This window comes from Callorhinus ursinus, unplaced genomic scaffold (genome assembly GCF_003265705.2).
Source record: "Callorhinus ursinus isolate GAN/ISIS: 27379988/994484 unplaced genomic scaffold, GSC_fseal_2.0 scaffold1, whole genome shotgun sequence".
In the NCBI taxonomy this organism is placed as follows: domain Eukaryota; kingdom Metazoa; phylum Chordata; class Mammalia; order Carnivora; family Otariidae; genus Callorhinus; species Callorhinus ursinus.
In genome coordinates this window covers 81,165,758-81,181,213 of record NW_027397063.1, presented here as the reverse complement: position 1 = coordinate 81,181,213, position 15,456 = coordinate 81,165,758, and the positions used below count along the sequence as shown (strand labels likewise).

The 15,456-nt window shown below is 36.4% G+C and overlaps 1 protein-coding gene across 8 annotated transcripts in view; it reads left to right on the top strand.

Annotated features, from left to right (window-relative positions):
• The window catches only part of NAALADL2 (N-acetylated alpha-linked acidic dipeptidase like 2), a 1,329,911-nt gene that overhangs the window by 625,206 nt on the left and 689,249 nt on the right, over positions 1 to 15,456 (top strand). For all 8 annotated transcript variants that reach the window (XM_073897013.1, XM_073897016.1, XM_073897023.1 and 5 more), the window contains one exon: positions 3,757 to 4,258. In XM_073897013.1, coding sequence (XP_073753114.1) covers positions 3,765 to 4,258 — 494 coding nt within the window. In that variant the 5' untranslated portion in view covers positions 3,757 to 3,764. The remainder of the gene's footprint in view (positions 1 to 3,756; positions 4,259 to 15,456) is intronic.

The window sequence follows — 15,456 nt, the reverse complement described above, 5'->3', positions numbered from 1 at the left end:
ATGGCTCCATTTACCTTTGACCCAGTTACTGTTCTCCTAGAAGAGAGAATTTAGGGTAAATTTATAAATGTGTAATGGGTTCAAAAGTGGTAGTAAAGGTGTCAGGTAGATACACATATGGTGAGGACTTAATATTTGTATCTGCATTACATTCTAATTGATGGCTTTGTCTGATGTTTGAAAAGCGTTAAATTGCTGATGTACATGTGATGGAATGCCTATTGTCAGGCTAGAAATGAAAACTCTGCCTCACCACTGCGGTTGGTTTTTAAATGATTTGTGGAGAAATGATTTTGAATGTTTGTATTAGAGGTCATAATTAGAGATGTCAAATTTCCATAGTAAATCCTGTGTGCCAAGTCTTCCTTGAGCATAAACCATGTTCTACAATTCAATTTATCAAACAACCTTTAAAGACAGAGACTCTGGTTCATTAAAATGAGAAGCAGGGGAAGTCTCAAGAACCACCTTGGGACAGTGTCTAAATAAATTAATTAATAATGCATAAACTGAACACTTAAAGAAGTAAATATCAAAATACCATGGCAAGATAGCAGGAGTTTATTGACGTTTAGGCTAAATAAGAAAAAAATTGACTAGTATTAAGAAATTGCACTATTTTATAATATATGTTAAAATAAGTTGAGTTGTGGGGTATTTAATATTACTTTACTGCCAACTTGTTAAGCTCATATTTTTATAAAATGTACACAAACATCACTTTTCTTAGTCTAAAGAATTATTCATCTCTGGACCTCAGTTTCCTCTTCTGCATTAGGAAGTTTCCTCTTCTGCATATGGACTTTAGAAAGTCTTTATTTCTACTACGTTCAAATTTTTCCTATCCTCCAGTATTTTCTTTTACCATTAAAAAAAATTTAACCAACTGTGATTTGGAGGCTTCCTCTACCAATTTATCAACTACCTCCTAACCTAGATGAATAATTACCACTAACTCCAATTATTACTCTCTTTTTTTGCTTGTCTTGATATGGCCAAAGACAAAATTCAAATGTTGTGCTTTCTTGAATTGTTTTGGAAACCAGACCAAGCTAAAGGGAGGGAGGGAGGCACGTTGGGTAGGGCAGGGGGAGGGCCTCCAGAATCATTCCCGAGGCTATTCTAATACACAATACCAAAAAACACCTCATGATAACGGTTGGCATGTCATGTAGTGTTTTTCTTTTTTATCTCCACATACAGACTAAATGTAAACAAGCAAATCACAACTAGCATATATGTATGTGAGTGTCCATGGTGAATATGATGTAACCTCCCCCTCTGCACGATATCTTACGTATAATTTCTTCTGCATTACTGAATTCGTTTCTTCAAACAATCCTACCCAGTCCTCTCTCCTCTAATACCAGGAATGTTCCTTCTAACCCATATAGCCTATGCTACACTCAATGGATGTTTTAGGCTCACTGTCTCAGTCTAATGACAACATTATGAAGTTTATATTATTATTATGCCCATTTCATAGATGAAGACCATGGGTTACACAGAAATTAAGCCTTTTGCCCAGTCACCCTTTCCTAGCTTTTTAATCTGAATCTCTGGCCCATGTGCTCCTTCCTTGTATATAGCAGTATATAGCACCCTGGTAGTTCTGGATTTTTCAAAGGGTCCATGCCCCCTGCATTCTCATTCCTCCGCATGTTTGTAAATTTTCGCCTGCCTGATTGTCATCCTTTCATGCCCCTGGTCGGCCCTAGTTAATGCTTCCTCTCTTGCCAGAAGTATCTCAGAGATCACTTTCTTGGGGAACCTTTTCCCATAGTCTGTGCTATACCCAGTCACCCCTGAGTCTCCCTGGCACTCTGCATTTTTTATTTAACACATAGGTTTGTTCATGCATTTATCTCTGATTGAATTGTTCCTTACTTGAGGAATAAGGACCCATTTATCTTTGTTTTCACTGCCTATCCCAGGACCTGGCATGCATTACTTCTCGTTATTCAGTCAACTTTGGGTAAGAATGAATCCTAGAATATAGGGTAGCAGAAGAGAAATCTAATCAGAGTTATGATTTATATTTTGTAAGATTAATATTTAATTATATTTGAATTATCTGAAAAGTTCAGAACATTTAAATTAACATGGACCTCTGCCAGCCCAGATTAGAGTTGTATATATCTATGATTCTGTGCATGATGCCACTCCCTTTCATGAAATCCCTGTTTCTATCTTTTTATTAGAATTTACTTGTTAACCACTGGCCCTAAGGCAGTTAGCTAGTCAGTTGTCTGTTGAGCTCTGTTCTTTACCCACCACAGTGGGGCTCATAGAAAAATCATAAAACATAGTGAGGGACCTTAGAATCCAGCTGGGATGACAAATCTAATACACAGAAAATTTAAGTATAAATACTCCTAATCTGCAATCATAATACACCAGTGGGTTGCTGAATTCAAACTGAAGACTACTTGTAGTTAATTAGCCCAGTTAGCCTAATACCACTCTGCAGGCTATAACAAACTGTCATCCAAAACTGTGTAGGGGAGAAAATCTCCATCTGCCACTCCTATAGCAAGGTTATGAAATCAAACTCTCCTGGCTGGCAAAAGGCTTCCCTTTTTGGAAAGGTGCCATCCCAGACTTTTATTTAAGGTTCAGTGATCCGGGCCAATTCATGTCATTAATTCCATGGAACATTTGGTCTTCTGCGGTAGGCTTAAAGTTTCCAATCCTTTTGATAACTCGTGACTATGTAACATACCATATTTTGCTTCTTGTGTTTCAATAGCATTACTACTCCACTGAGTTTTTATTTCTATTCTATCCAGAACCTTTTTTTTTAAATAGCTCTGATAATGTAAATCATCCCAGGGTCTTTTTTTTTTTTTTTTCCCTCCTTAACTTACTAAACCACAGCTTTATTGCTTCTGCCCTTAGTTTTTCCTGAAAGTGATTTTGACAATGTGTAAGCTTAAATTTTGCCTTCATTATAATATATTATCCTCAATACACTTGTACATTTGTGACTTTTTTATTCTCCTGAACTTCAAAGGAATAATTGTGTGTGTGTCTATTTTATGTTGTCTTGTAGTTTCTCCAAGTAACTTCTACTTTTATTTTACTTTTATTTTTTTGTCTTCTCTTCCTATAATAAACATCAACAGCAAAACAGAAGATTAAATAATTAACAAATACGTGATTTTTTTCTGTATGAACAATATATTTCCCCTGAATACAATCACTGAAATTTTATGGGCATCTAATATGGATTGCTGCTTTCTTTTGTTTTCACCATGGAGATTTTCATTATTATTTGTTTTGTCAACCTTAAAAGTAAACAGCCAATTATTCTACCAGCAAATGGTTTTTTTTCTGGAATAGCAGAGGAGTTGCAGGACCTGAAAACTATGGCAAACCATAGGCAAATCTGGAGATCAATGGAGAGGACTGTCGCTTTACTGTGAAAAGAAGAAAGATGGGAGGGCTGCTTTGAATGAAGGAAAGTGAGAGTTCAGGGTGGTGATGGCTTCTCATTGGCTGAGTTGTTGTATTTTCCTATTTGCTGAGCTTGTTGCCTAACAGGGAGAACATTTTCCTTTCTCCTGCTGGGGTAGTAAAGTAAGCTTCTTCCAGTTGGGAATGCAAGGTATGTCTCTTACTGTTGGGATCTGTCATTGGCTGAGGGCAGGGTGTGATAGCTTCCCCTTTTGGTCTCCCCACTCCAACTTAAATGAGGTTTCCTTTATTCAGTTTTACAGCTTATTTTAAGAAAATATGCTTCCCTTATTTCCACAGGTAAAAAGATGGCCTATCAGAAGGTCAATGCAGATCAAAGAGCACCAGGACACTCACAGTACTTAGACAATGATGACCTTCAAGCCACTGCCCTTGACTTAGAGTGGGACATGGAAAAGGAACTGGAGGAGCCTGGTTTTGACCAGTTCCAACTAGATAGTGCTGAGAATCAGAACCTGGAGAATCCAGAGACTGCAGATCTCAATCTTGATTCCATTCAACCAGCAACTTCACCCAAAGGAAGGTTTCAGAGACTTCAAGAAGAGTCTGACTATGTTACCCGTTACACAAGATCTGCACCAAAGAGCAACCCCTGCAACTTTTGCCGCCTTTTAAAAATACTTTGCACAGCCATCATTTTATTTATTTTTGGGATTTTGATAGGCTATTATGCACTTAAAAAGTGTCCTTCCAATGCTACGTCTTCAGCACCGCTTGATCTTCAGTTATACCAAGAGATTCTCCAGACAATCCAAGCAGAAGATATTAAGAAGTCTTTCAGGTAGGTGGAGAAGAAATGGATGTTGGTGGAATGCATTTCCTGGGAAAGATGTCTCACAGAGAGTATTGAGTTGGTGATTTTGCCATGGTTTAAGGTTAGTCCAGCAAGCTGAGCAACAAAGCTTACCAACATACCCTTCACCGAGAGGGTGCACATTTCAGATTTATGATACTGTAATATGAATTTATGATGCTGTTTTATTAATTGATAATAAGAACCACAACTACTGTGGAGACTAAAAGATTCCAGGTACTGCATATTCTCCCTCTTGGGAAGCCCAGGTAGGCCAAATTGAGATGCAAAGACAGCTGGGTATATGTGTCATAAAAACTAGGGCATTAGCCATATGATTGAAAATTTTAATGACACCGGACTGAAATAAACCTCTTTTATGGGCTGAAGTAACTGTCTCTTATGGTTAGGAGCTAAGATAAGCACTGATAGTATTTGGTTTCCTGCATCCTTGGGCTTCTCAGTGAGCACATTTTTATTGAAAAACATTGGGTTCCGTATATCAGGCAGTTCTAAAAGTTCATTTGTCTCTCTAGGGTAAGTTTGCACATGACCTCTTTAGCCAGAATGTGTTGATTTTTAAGTTAAATGATAAGAAAATATTCTTTCACTGGCATTAATTCTGAGTTCTTGGGAGAAGTTTCACTATTGCCATATAAAGGGTTTACTAGTTTACATTTTTAATGAAATGAAGAATTGGAATAGTAGCTTTCCCATGTATTTTCCATATGTGCCAAGAAAGGACAGTCCTAAGTGAATCATATATGTTGTTCATGGGTAGATGAGAGAAAGGGATACTACTTCCCCAGGATATTCTTCCTGGATTACACTGGCTTATTACAGCCAAGCTGTTGGCATATGTGCATTTTTAGGGATCTTCTAGTGAGCATACCCACTGAAAATGGATCATTGAATATGTGTTAAAATGTCATGTGTATTGATGTTGGTGAGTTATTATTCTCTTCCTAAAGATCACATCTGAATGACTAATGGCAATTTGTTTCCTACACCTTTCTGTGTCTGCTATTCACTGTTGAATAAGCATGTAATATGCAGATAATAAGACTTCCCATGATATTTCTCTATGTAAAATTGTTTGTATAGCATTATAGTATGGTATTAATTGTTTAATAGAATTAATATGCCATTATCTTAACAATGAGTGATTGTAGCAGTCAGGATCTAACAGACAACAGAAAACTCTCTGGAATATTTAAAGCAGAGGGCACTGAAAGGAGAGAAATTACTCCATCAAAGGTAAAATCTAAGAGGGCAGTTGGAACAGTGAGGCAACCCAAAGAAAAGAGGCCATTACTAAGCCTAGGCTGGAGAGACAAAGGGGGCTGGGGTAACCTGGTGGAAGCTGGAGCTTTCTACAAACACAAGTGCAGGGGGGTGGAGATGTAGCCTCAGCTACTGAAGGCAGAGAGAAAGTAAGAAGTACCACAGCTTCTCCCTTTCTCCTCTTCTGCAGTATCCTGCTGGTTATCCCACTGGCTGACCCCAGCAGGGGTACTGCTGACTCAGAGCCTAGGAAACTCTTTCTGAAGGGTTCAGCTCCCTGGAGGAGGGGGAGGGGTCTGTATGCCTTTTGTGTACTAACTGGCCTATGTATTTATTTTCTTTCTCTGGCTTTCTTTGCCTTATTTTTTACCCCAGCATTGTAGACAACTTTAAAAACTGATTTATGTCCTTTTTGCAAACAGGCAGCTGGTTCTAAAATTTTAAATGTATAATTAAATAAAAATATTCATTATTCTCCTCAGAATAGGAGTTGCATGACAGTAAGGAGTATATTCTCCTCTTAAACTTGAAAACCAACAAAATGTATATTTCAAAGCTAGCTACAAAAATATAACCACTAGCAATTATATTGCCAGGCAGTATTCAGTGGTTGTCAATATTCACAACTCTACTCCATCAAATAGCCACATATTTTTCTTGAGATAAGAGATGTTTCTTTAATCAATATTTTGGTACAAATATGTTTACAGTAACTTTCTCCAAATAACATCTCCTCATCCAAAACAACCTTTTCCCTAATAGTCATGCTAATGGCATGCCTTATTACGAGTATCTGCCATTCATATGTTGTGATCCTGATGGTCAACATGATGGTATTAGGAGATGGGGCCTCTGGGAGGTGTTTAGGTCATGAAGGTGTATCTCTCATAAATAAGACTAGTGATCTTATAAAAGGAGGCTCCACAGAGCCCCCTAGTTCTTCTACCATGTGAGAACACAGTGAGGAGGTATTCTTTATGAACCAGGAAGAGGGATCTCACCAGCCACTGAGTCTGCCAGTGTTATGATCTTAGACTTCCCAGCCTCTAGAGTTACCAGAAATGTTTATACGCCAACCAGTCTGTGGTATTTTGTTACGAAGCCCAAACGGACTGGGGGTCGGAGAGAGAAGAGATGTGGAAGGGAGATGTTTTACAGATCTTTTCCAATAAAGCTTCCTGGATGGCTAAAAAGAACTTATCAGACAGAGCTAGAAGTATGGGGCTGTGGAAGGAGTAAGTATTGGAGCTGGAGGAGAATGTATTACCCATATCAAAGGAAGGTGAGAAGTCCCAGGTGTGGGATGAATGGATCTCCAAAGAACCCACCAGGCAGACACAATAGGAAAATTCAGTTGACAACTCCAGCTAGATTCAGAAGGTACCATGCCAGTTCATGAGAGTATCTGTCAAGTGAGAACCTTTTGCTCCTGCTTTACCTATTCTCACTCGCTCCGTTTCGGCCCTGAAGTTAGAGACACGCAAAGCAAAGAAGCTGACTGCCCTCCCTTCTTTGACTTTAGGGCTTCCAGTTTAAAGATGGTCAAAAGTGGGAAAAAGTTCAAAGTTCTGACTATTAAATGACACTGAACATTTTAATTGCTCACTAGAGGAACTCAAGTCACATAACAGTCACGAGGACTAATGGAGTTTTGTTTTTGTTTTGTTTTGTTTTAATCTAGGAATAGGAAAAAAACTAGTCCCAATGAATAAATGTAAATGGAAGAGAAGTACTTTATGATTCCATTCCCTGAGTTAAAAGTTGTCTAATATAGAGGTTACATATGGGCTATTTTTATGCTTAGTATTATAGAAAAGTACACATTTGAATGATTCATAGGGAGTCACTGATAGACATATTGACTGTATATCCTAGTTTAAGAAACTAATTGTCCCATAATAAAGCCCACATAATACACCATCTTAAGCCAAGTACTTGGGATGTTGACCAAATAAAAGAAAACCAATCAGAAGTTTAGTTACACTTGATCCCATTTGTAGACATGGTCAAGATTAGCATAGGAATATGAAGACCATGTTAGTGCGTGTGTAAACGTATGTGTGTGTGTATATTAATCTTCTAATATGATTCTCTCAGTCACTTCTATGTGTAACTTGTTGCTATTTGAAAAAATGTCTTCACTTTTTTACATTGGTTTATTTCTTCCACATATCTTCTGTGTAAGCCAACAGGGTATATTCAGATATATAGCAGATATATTCTGATGGGTCGGAATCAAAATAGGCCATTAAAAGTTGTTTTATTGTATGCTTTTGGTGCGTTGGAACAGTAACCACTTAGACAATGCAAGTTTATTGTAAGCATCAAAAGAGAAGGGTGGGCCCATACAATAATCTATGAATAGGAATTATTCACTTGATCGGGCCTTATTCATATAGAATCTGGATCCAGTTAGCTCCAGGGACCTCAATAGCCATACTCCTCTGATTTTCACTGAAGTGTTGAAACACCAAAGTGACTTAACTCCCTTTCCATCTGTACTACTTTTTGTCTGCCTTATTTTTTTTCTTCTCCCAATACCAACTGCTATATCCCCCAGTATATGATTCTACCATTCCTATTCCCCAGAATGAAATATTATTTTGAGGGCCAGAGGCATTTGTGACTCTGTGTCAAGTGTTTATCCCTGGTCTAATCAGCTTTGGCCAGTTGGGATGCTAGTCACCCTGTATAAAATATGTTAACTAGAGCTGTTGAGAGAACTCTTTAACTTAGAAGAAGCTTCAGTGTGACAGGTATAATGTTTTATGTATATTATATAATGAAGTCACTGAGCCTTTATCACATATTTATCACATATATTGTTGAGGGAATGACGTGTGTGTGTGTGTGTGTGTGTGTGTGTTAAAGATCATAAGCACATTGCTGAATAAAGTATGTTAAAAACTTCAAACTTTAGTTACCAAATATAATACTCTAATAATAAGATATTTGAAATGGATGAACTAATGAGGTTTAGTATATTTTTGAATGCAGAAATGTGTTGACTTTTGACAGCTATAGATGCTGTGAAATGGTGAGAAAGAAAACGTGCTGTATTTTAATTATGGCTAAAATGGAAGTTTTTGTTCTTTTTTAAATGGAAAGAACATTGTTGTTTTTCTTGCTTACAAGTAAAATATATAGAGAAAATTAGAATTAATAAAGTAAAAACCATCCATACTCCTATCATCCTCTTTCATCATTTTCTTTCTTTCTTTTCCCATCAATAACCAAAATTGTATTATAACACATCTGTTCCTTTGATATCTGCTTTAGAATGCTTTTGCCTACAATATATTTAGAATCATTTTTCAAGCCAATAAGTATAGATTTAAATCATTATATGAAAATACTGCTGGTATTCCATTATATAGATGTCATGAATTTATTGAACCTGTTTCTTACAAATGGACATTTACGTTGTCTCTACAAACATTCTTGTACATAGGTCTTTGCTTCTTTAATTATTCTTTTCTGATAGATTCCTGGAAACAAATCACAGATTCAGGGAGTTTAAATTTGTTTAGTTATTTGCTTTGTCTTGCCAAATTGCTTTTCAGAGCTGCCAACCTTCCAGTCCATAATTTGTTTTGATAGGCCAAAAATAATTTTGACAAGCTTTTTATATCTTAATTGACCGTTTGCATTTCTTTTTACATGTATGAACTACTTTTTAAATAATTTCCCCATGGTTTTTATAGGTTCTTTCCATGGCCTTTACAAATTGAGAAACTTAAAATATTATAATAGTAAAATAGTCTATTGCTTTATGTACGGTACCCCATCTTTCTGGATTTTATTTAGTAGACACATTTATTAACAAAATAAAATGAACAGTAAGCTATCTGGGGCTTATCTCTTTTGAAATGTCTGCATTATCTGGACAGGGGCAATATTTTTCATCACTGTCTGGCTTGGTACAAGCAATTAAGCATGAATTAAGTTATGCTGTGAAGTGATCTTTACAAACATAAGGAAAACACCATATTTTTTTTAGTCGGTAATGAACGCTTCAAATATAGGTAGGAAATATAAATTTTCTTCAGCTGTATCTTGATGAACAAGATCTAATCTGAAAACCTAGGTAGCATTCAGTATTGTTTCATATACTTTATATTTTAGTAGTTACTTGTTGATATGCTAAATTGAAATGGCTTCTCAAATCTAGTTTTCTCTTTTTCCGAAATATACTTTTAAAACTGATCTACTGCTTTGCTGCTTCACCTCCTCCTCTTTCCTCTTCTTTTTCTTCTTTCTCCTGTTCCTCCTCCTTCAGTGCCTTTTGTCAACAACAGTATATTTAGTTAGTAATACATGTAACTTGAGTGGTACCTTTCATAGTACCAATTAAACTTTGCCATCAACACGATTTGGTTATGTTACCTGGCTTAGATGACATTGAACTAAAGGAGTGGTGAATTTGCTGCACACATACTGCCACTTTCTGTTTTATGCCCCTTCTGTGTCCACGATAATCATAACCCTCTTTTTCATTGTGCCCAGACCTTACCTCAGAGTCCTCCTCAACCCAACACTCTTGGCAGCCTCTATTAATTGATCAGAGGATTTGCCATTCTTGTTCTATGTTATCCCTATATTGGATCACATCACAAGAATTAGTTCATTTAAATTGTATGAATGAATTTCTCCTGAAAGGGGACTTTTATCAGGCCAGCTAACTGCAGCAAGAACCCTAGACTCGTAGCTACCCTACACTTCCAAGGAGTCTAAAATCTTAGAACCCTACTTGTTAGCATCTACTATATTCTGATGATACCTTCTTATAATAAGTTGATCACCTGAAAGGAGAAAATCTCTGTTCAAGCTATCTAAAGATAAAATCTATAATTCTGTCTTCCACCTAAATCATTGTTCACCTGCCTTCACTTACCATCCCTTGATCTAAGATAGTAAACAGTAGTGCTGGTTCTCTGTCCCATTATTTTAACCCAGACACTAGATTTGTTTACTTGTTATAATATTATTGTCTTTCCTGTGCTCACAGTGTGTCTTCATTTTGTCATCCTTCCCTTTCCGTATCTGTCACCCATGATTTCTTCCTTCTGTTTAAGAGCACCATAGTCCCTTTACCAAAGAATGTGTGATTGATCTGGTTTCCTGTTCAACAAAGCTAACAACTACACATTCTCTTCAGTCTTAAATGAGGGAGGCAAAGTAGTCCTCACCTAAAGAAAAGCTGGCTGTGGAGTTCATGGAAGCCCACGGACTGTTTATGGTTTTCAGAGCTTTAGAAAGACTCCTTTAAATCCATGATTTTTCTTTCTTCTATTGCTACAGGACTCTCTCTTTTGCTGGTATGCTTTTGTACAAAGGCAAGCCTTGGTGATGGTGATGCTGTCCGCAACTGTTCTCCTGTAGTCTCCAGATGCACTTTCCAGCCATCTGTCTGTCGTCCTCTGTCATGTATTATTTTTTTGGGCTCTGTCTTCTCTACCCTTCGTATTTTTTTTGTTCCTCATCAACTTCAGTATTAGAATGAGAACAGGAAGGTTGGGAGAAATGAAGAAGGCAATACAGCAACTGGCACTTTAACTGGAGAAAAACATGTAAATGAGTAACAAAAGTGCACATAATTCAATTTATGCAAATGATAACAGAATGAATTTAACAGTGGTAGAGTGACAGTTCCTAAAGGAAGCAATTAGCTATTCTATCATTGATCTCTCTGGATAACAAATGTACATTGTCTTAAATTTAATCACAAAAAGAATACATAGTATAAGATTTGCTTAATTATGCATAGTATTTTATTGCTCTGGACTTCAGATAAAGGAACTGCTTCACTCAGAGTTTCTCAGTGTTACGCTGAATGACATTAATTCTCTTAACTGACTGGATGGACAGACCAATGAAAGCTATGCTCTTCACACTCCTTAGGCATCTGACCAGAGCAAGACCAGCATGCCCCATAGGATGAATCAGGATTATTGACAGGGGCTTTTGTCTGCAGTGACCTTATCAATCCTGACCTGTTCAAATACTAGGCATCCTTTGAGGTCTGGCTCATGCTCTTTTCGATCTCCTACCAGTTGAGTTCTCTCTCTCTCCTTGTAACTTGCAGAGTTTCTTTCTTTCTTTTTTTTTTTTTTCTTTTTATTGGCACGAATCACTTTCTGCTCCCTGCACAGAGTCTGGCACAGTACTTGAGTCCTGGCATGCAAATAGTCAGTAAATCTTTACTGTGGGAGAGAATGAACCCAGAATATCTAGACCTTCTTGAAAAAGCCTTCACTTTCATGTGGTTTCTTTTCTTTTCTTTTTTTTTTCTTTCTTTTTTTTTAGAAAAAATTATGTATGTTTCTGGTTATTGATCTATATTATTGGAATTTGAAATTAGAATCATATGTGTGAATTTAGGTATATAATGTAATGTGTATATATATAATGTATATATAATATATTATGGCATACACACACACACAAATGACTTTGGTTTCTGAGTATATTTTATCTACATTGTCATAGTCTGTGCTATTTTTTTTTATTTTGATGGTAGAGGATTTTCTTTACCCTTTTGTAAACATATGCTGAATATCTTCTATATTCCAGGCACTCTGCCAGTCACTCTATATTTTTAAATAATATTCCGTTTAATGTAGCGAACATTCTTTTGCTAGCAAGAAGTGAAAGTAAAAATTTCACAAAAAGGTAATTTCTGCGATCGCAGGTTTTATGGAGGTACAAAGTAGATCCCCTCACAGGTCTTTTTATGCTCTGCCAGGAAGGGGTTGTCTTAGTCTAGGGCCAGTTCTTCCAGAAGGTTTGCTTTCTTCCTGCTTTCCTGCTGTCTTGCCCTCTCTGTCCTGCCTCCCTCCACATCCCTTGCCCACTTTCCCTTCTCAAAGTTACATACTAAGATTAGGTTACTTAACTTCCTAGTAAACACCTGTTCTTTTCTTAATCTTTTTTTACTGAATCTATCTGATATAAAACATCAGGACTGTGTTAAATTGTTAAGGATCAAGATGCAGATACTTTAGTTTTTCAAATTTGACTTTTGTTGCATTCTCAGTGGGAGGAATATATTTTAAATAATGAAAGGACTCTTTTGCAGTGACTATGTTCTATGGTATGATATAGTTCCACTAAATATATCAGGGTCATTTGTGCTTACTGGCTGCCTATCCTGAAAATGGCTTAACCTTAAGACTTGTCACAGCTTTCTTAAATCTTTCCTGCATTGACTATAATATGCTTTTTCGTCTGTTCACTTCTTGATCTTATTCATTCCAAAAAAGAAACAAGATCAGTCAGATGTAGTACAAGGCAAAAACAAACGTTTTTCTTTGAGGATAAAGTATGTCAGTTTCCTGTGGATTCACTTGACTTCCCAACACTCTAGCAATAGAAAAGTTGGTAATGATCACATTTAGTAGAGTGAAGTATAAGTTAAACACAGAAAGATTGGGAACTGATTACATACTTCTCTCTTTCCATGTTCCTTTTTAATGTCAACAAAATCAAGATTCAAATGGCAGACATGGCCCTTTGAGATATGCAATTTGAAAATCTCAATCCATGCTTTAGAAATTAAGCAAAATGCTCAAAAATTGTGGATGAAAGTATCAATCCTATAATCTCATCAGGGTGGTTACAGGGGAAATTTAAATGAAAATATATGTGAAAATAGATGATTTATGCCTATTTACCAAATCAAATTAAGTACTTTATTACAGTCACTTAAAAAATTTTCAAATGGATGTTTCTAGCTGATAGGAGAGAAAGTAAAGTTGTCTAGTAATTCAAGTACCTAAAAAGGGGTGATGAAAACTTCTTCCTCATTGCCTCTATCCTGGGAAACTATCACAGAATGGATAGATAAGTTTATTTTCCAAATTTTAGATGCATATAACTACAGTGTAGTTGTTAGTTTTATGTGTCAACTTGGCTAGGCCACAGTGCATCGATGTTTGGTCAAATTATTCTAGATATTTCTTCAGAAGGTATTTTTTAATAAAGATTTTATTTATTTGTCAGAGAGAGAGAAAGAGCACAAGCAGGGTGGGGCTGCAGGCAGAGGGAGAAGCAGGCTTCCCGCTGAGCAAGGAGCCTGCTGTGGGACTCAATCCCATGGTCCTGGGATCATGACCTGAGCCAAAAGCAGATGCTTAACTGACTAAGCCACCCAGGCATCCCTGCAGGAGGTATTTTTAAAAAATGAAATTAACATTTAAATCAGTAGACTGAGTAAGGCAGATTACCTTCATTATGGTAATTAACGGGTGAGTCTCATCCAATCAGTTGAAGGCCTTAATAGAAAAAGACAGGTCTCAGAAAGAGGATGGAATTCTACTAGAAAATTGCCTTTGAACTTGAATTGCAGCTCTTCCCTGGGACTCCACAGCCTTCTGGTCTGCCCCACAAATTTTGGATTTGTCAAGTTTCTACAGTTGTGTAAGCCAGTTCCTTAAAATAATTTCTCTCTCTCTCTCTCTGTATGTATGTATGTTGGTTTTCTTTCTCTGGAGAATCCTAAGAAATAGTACATACAGATTTAGGGAGCTTAAATAAACCAATACAATTTGGCTGTTTTTTTTTTTTTTCCACAGAATAATTTAGTCAGCCTTTAGGATTAAACTGAACAATATGGAAAGCTGCTACTGATATGAAAAAAAAAAAATAGTGCCCATTATTATCCTTATTTCATTAATAAATTTTAGATCTTATTTTTTATGTAATACTATTAAACTTATGTAAGGATAAAAGTTGAAATTTTATTCTATATGTATAACAGGTATTTCAAATATTTTATTAAAGATTTTAATTTTATTCAGTTTGTGGCATCAAAAGTGTAGTCAACTTCCCAAGCAAAAATGCACTTTCCAAATTTTATAAAGTGTCCTTATTATTTGGGGAAAACAAAAAAAGGCATTCAACTTCCCTTCCCTTTCATTATAACTGGAGCAAATATATTAAATTTTATATGCCTGGTTTGGGAAATCAGTTTCTGTCTTCAGTAACTGATTGTGTGTTATAGCTGGGTCCTTTACAAATGAAGTGCACTTATATTGCTTAAAAATTGCTTTCCTGTGCAACATGATGTAGTAATGAATTAAATCCAAATGAGCCTTATATTCACAATGTCATAATATGTAACTCGTCCCCTGTGGAACTTTTTTATTATCTAATACAAGACAAGCTAATGTCTTCCCCTCATCGCTCACTTCTCAGAAGGCTATGCAGCTTTCAGTAGTAGAAATAAAGAAAGAAAACTATGATTTGAGATCAAATTACCTTTTTATAAACTCTCTAAGTCACAGAGAGCACCTTAACATGTCCTAAAGAATGCAAATCAAATTCTGATAGAACAAGAAACAAAAGGAGTAGTTCCAGTTCTATGGAGTACATTTCTATCTGTGAGAGAAAAATGAAACAACATTTTTCTTTGAACAGAACTGTGTGCAGGTGGTTTTTACCTTCAATAAAAATAAAATAAGTGTGGGCGTTTTCTATTTCTTCACTTGGTTTCATCATATTAACTATTCTGTAGGGAACAACTTGTACGATCAGCTTGTACCAATATTGTAGTTCAAGCTGCTACATAGATTCAAAAGCTCTAATTTATTAGCCTGATAATTTTTGTAATTCGACGAAACGTCAGACATTCCCTTACTACAGCTGCCTTAGGTGTGTCTCGGTGGTGTACTGAAATTTGACTTTTTCAAAATGTATCTTACTATTTCATATAGGTAAAAAGCAGAGGGAGAAAAATGTTTATTTTAGTCCAGTGGGGCAGCCAAGATAAATTGTGTGAGGTTTTCATAGGCTTCTACTTCTTGTGGTTTTACTGTGGGTTTTTTTTTTCTTGGCTGAGACCCTAGCAGATTTTTTTTTCTGCATCTTGCTCTGTGAACCTTCACTGGATCTGAATCAGTTGC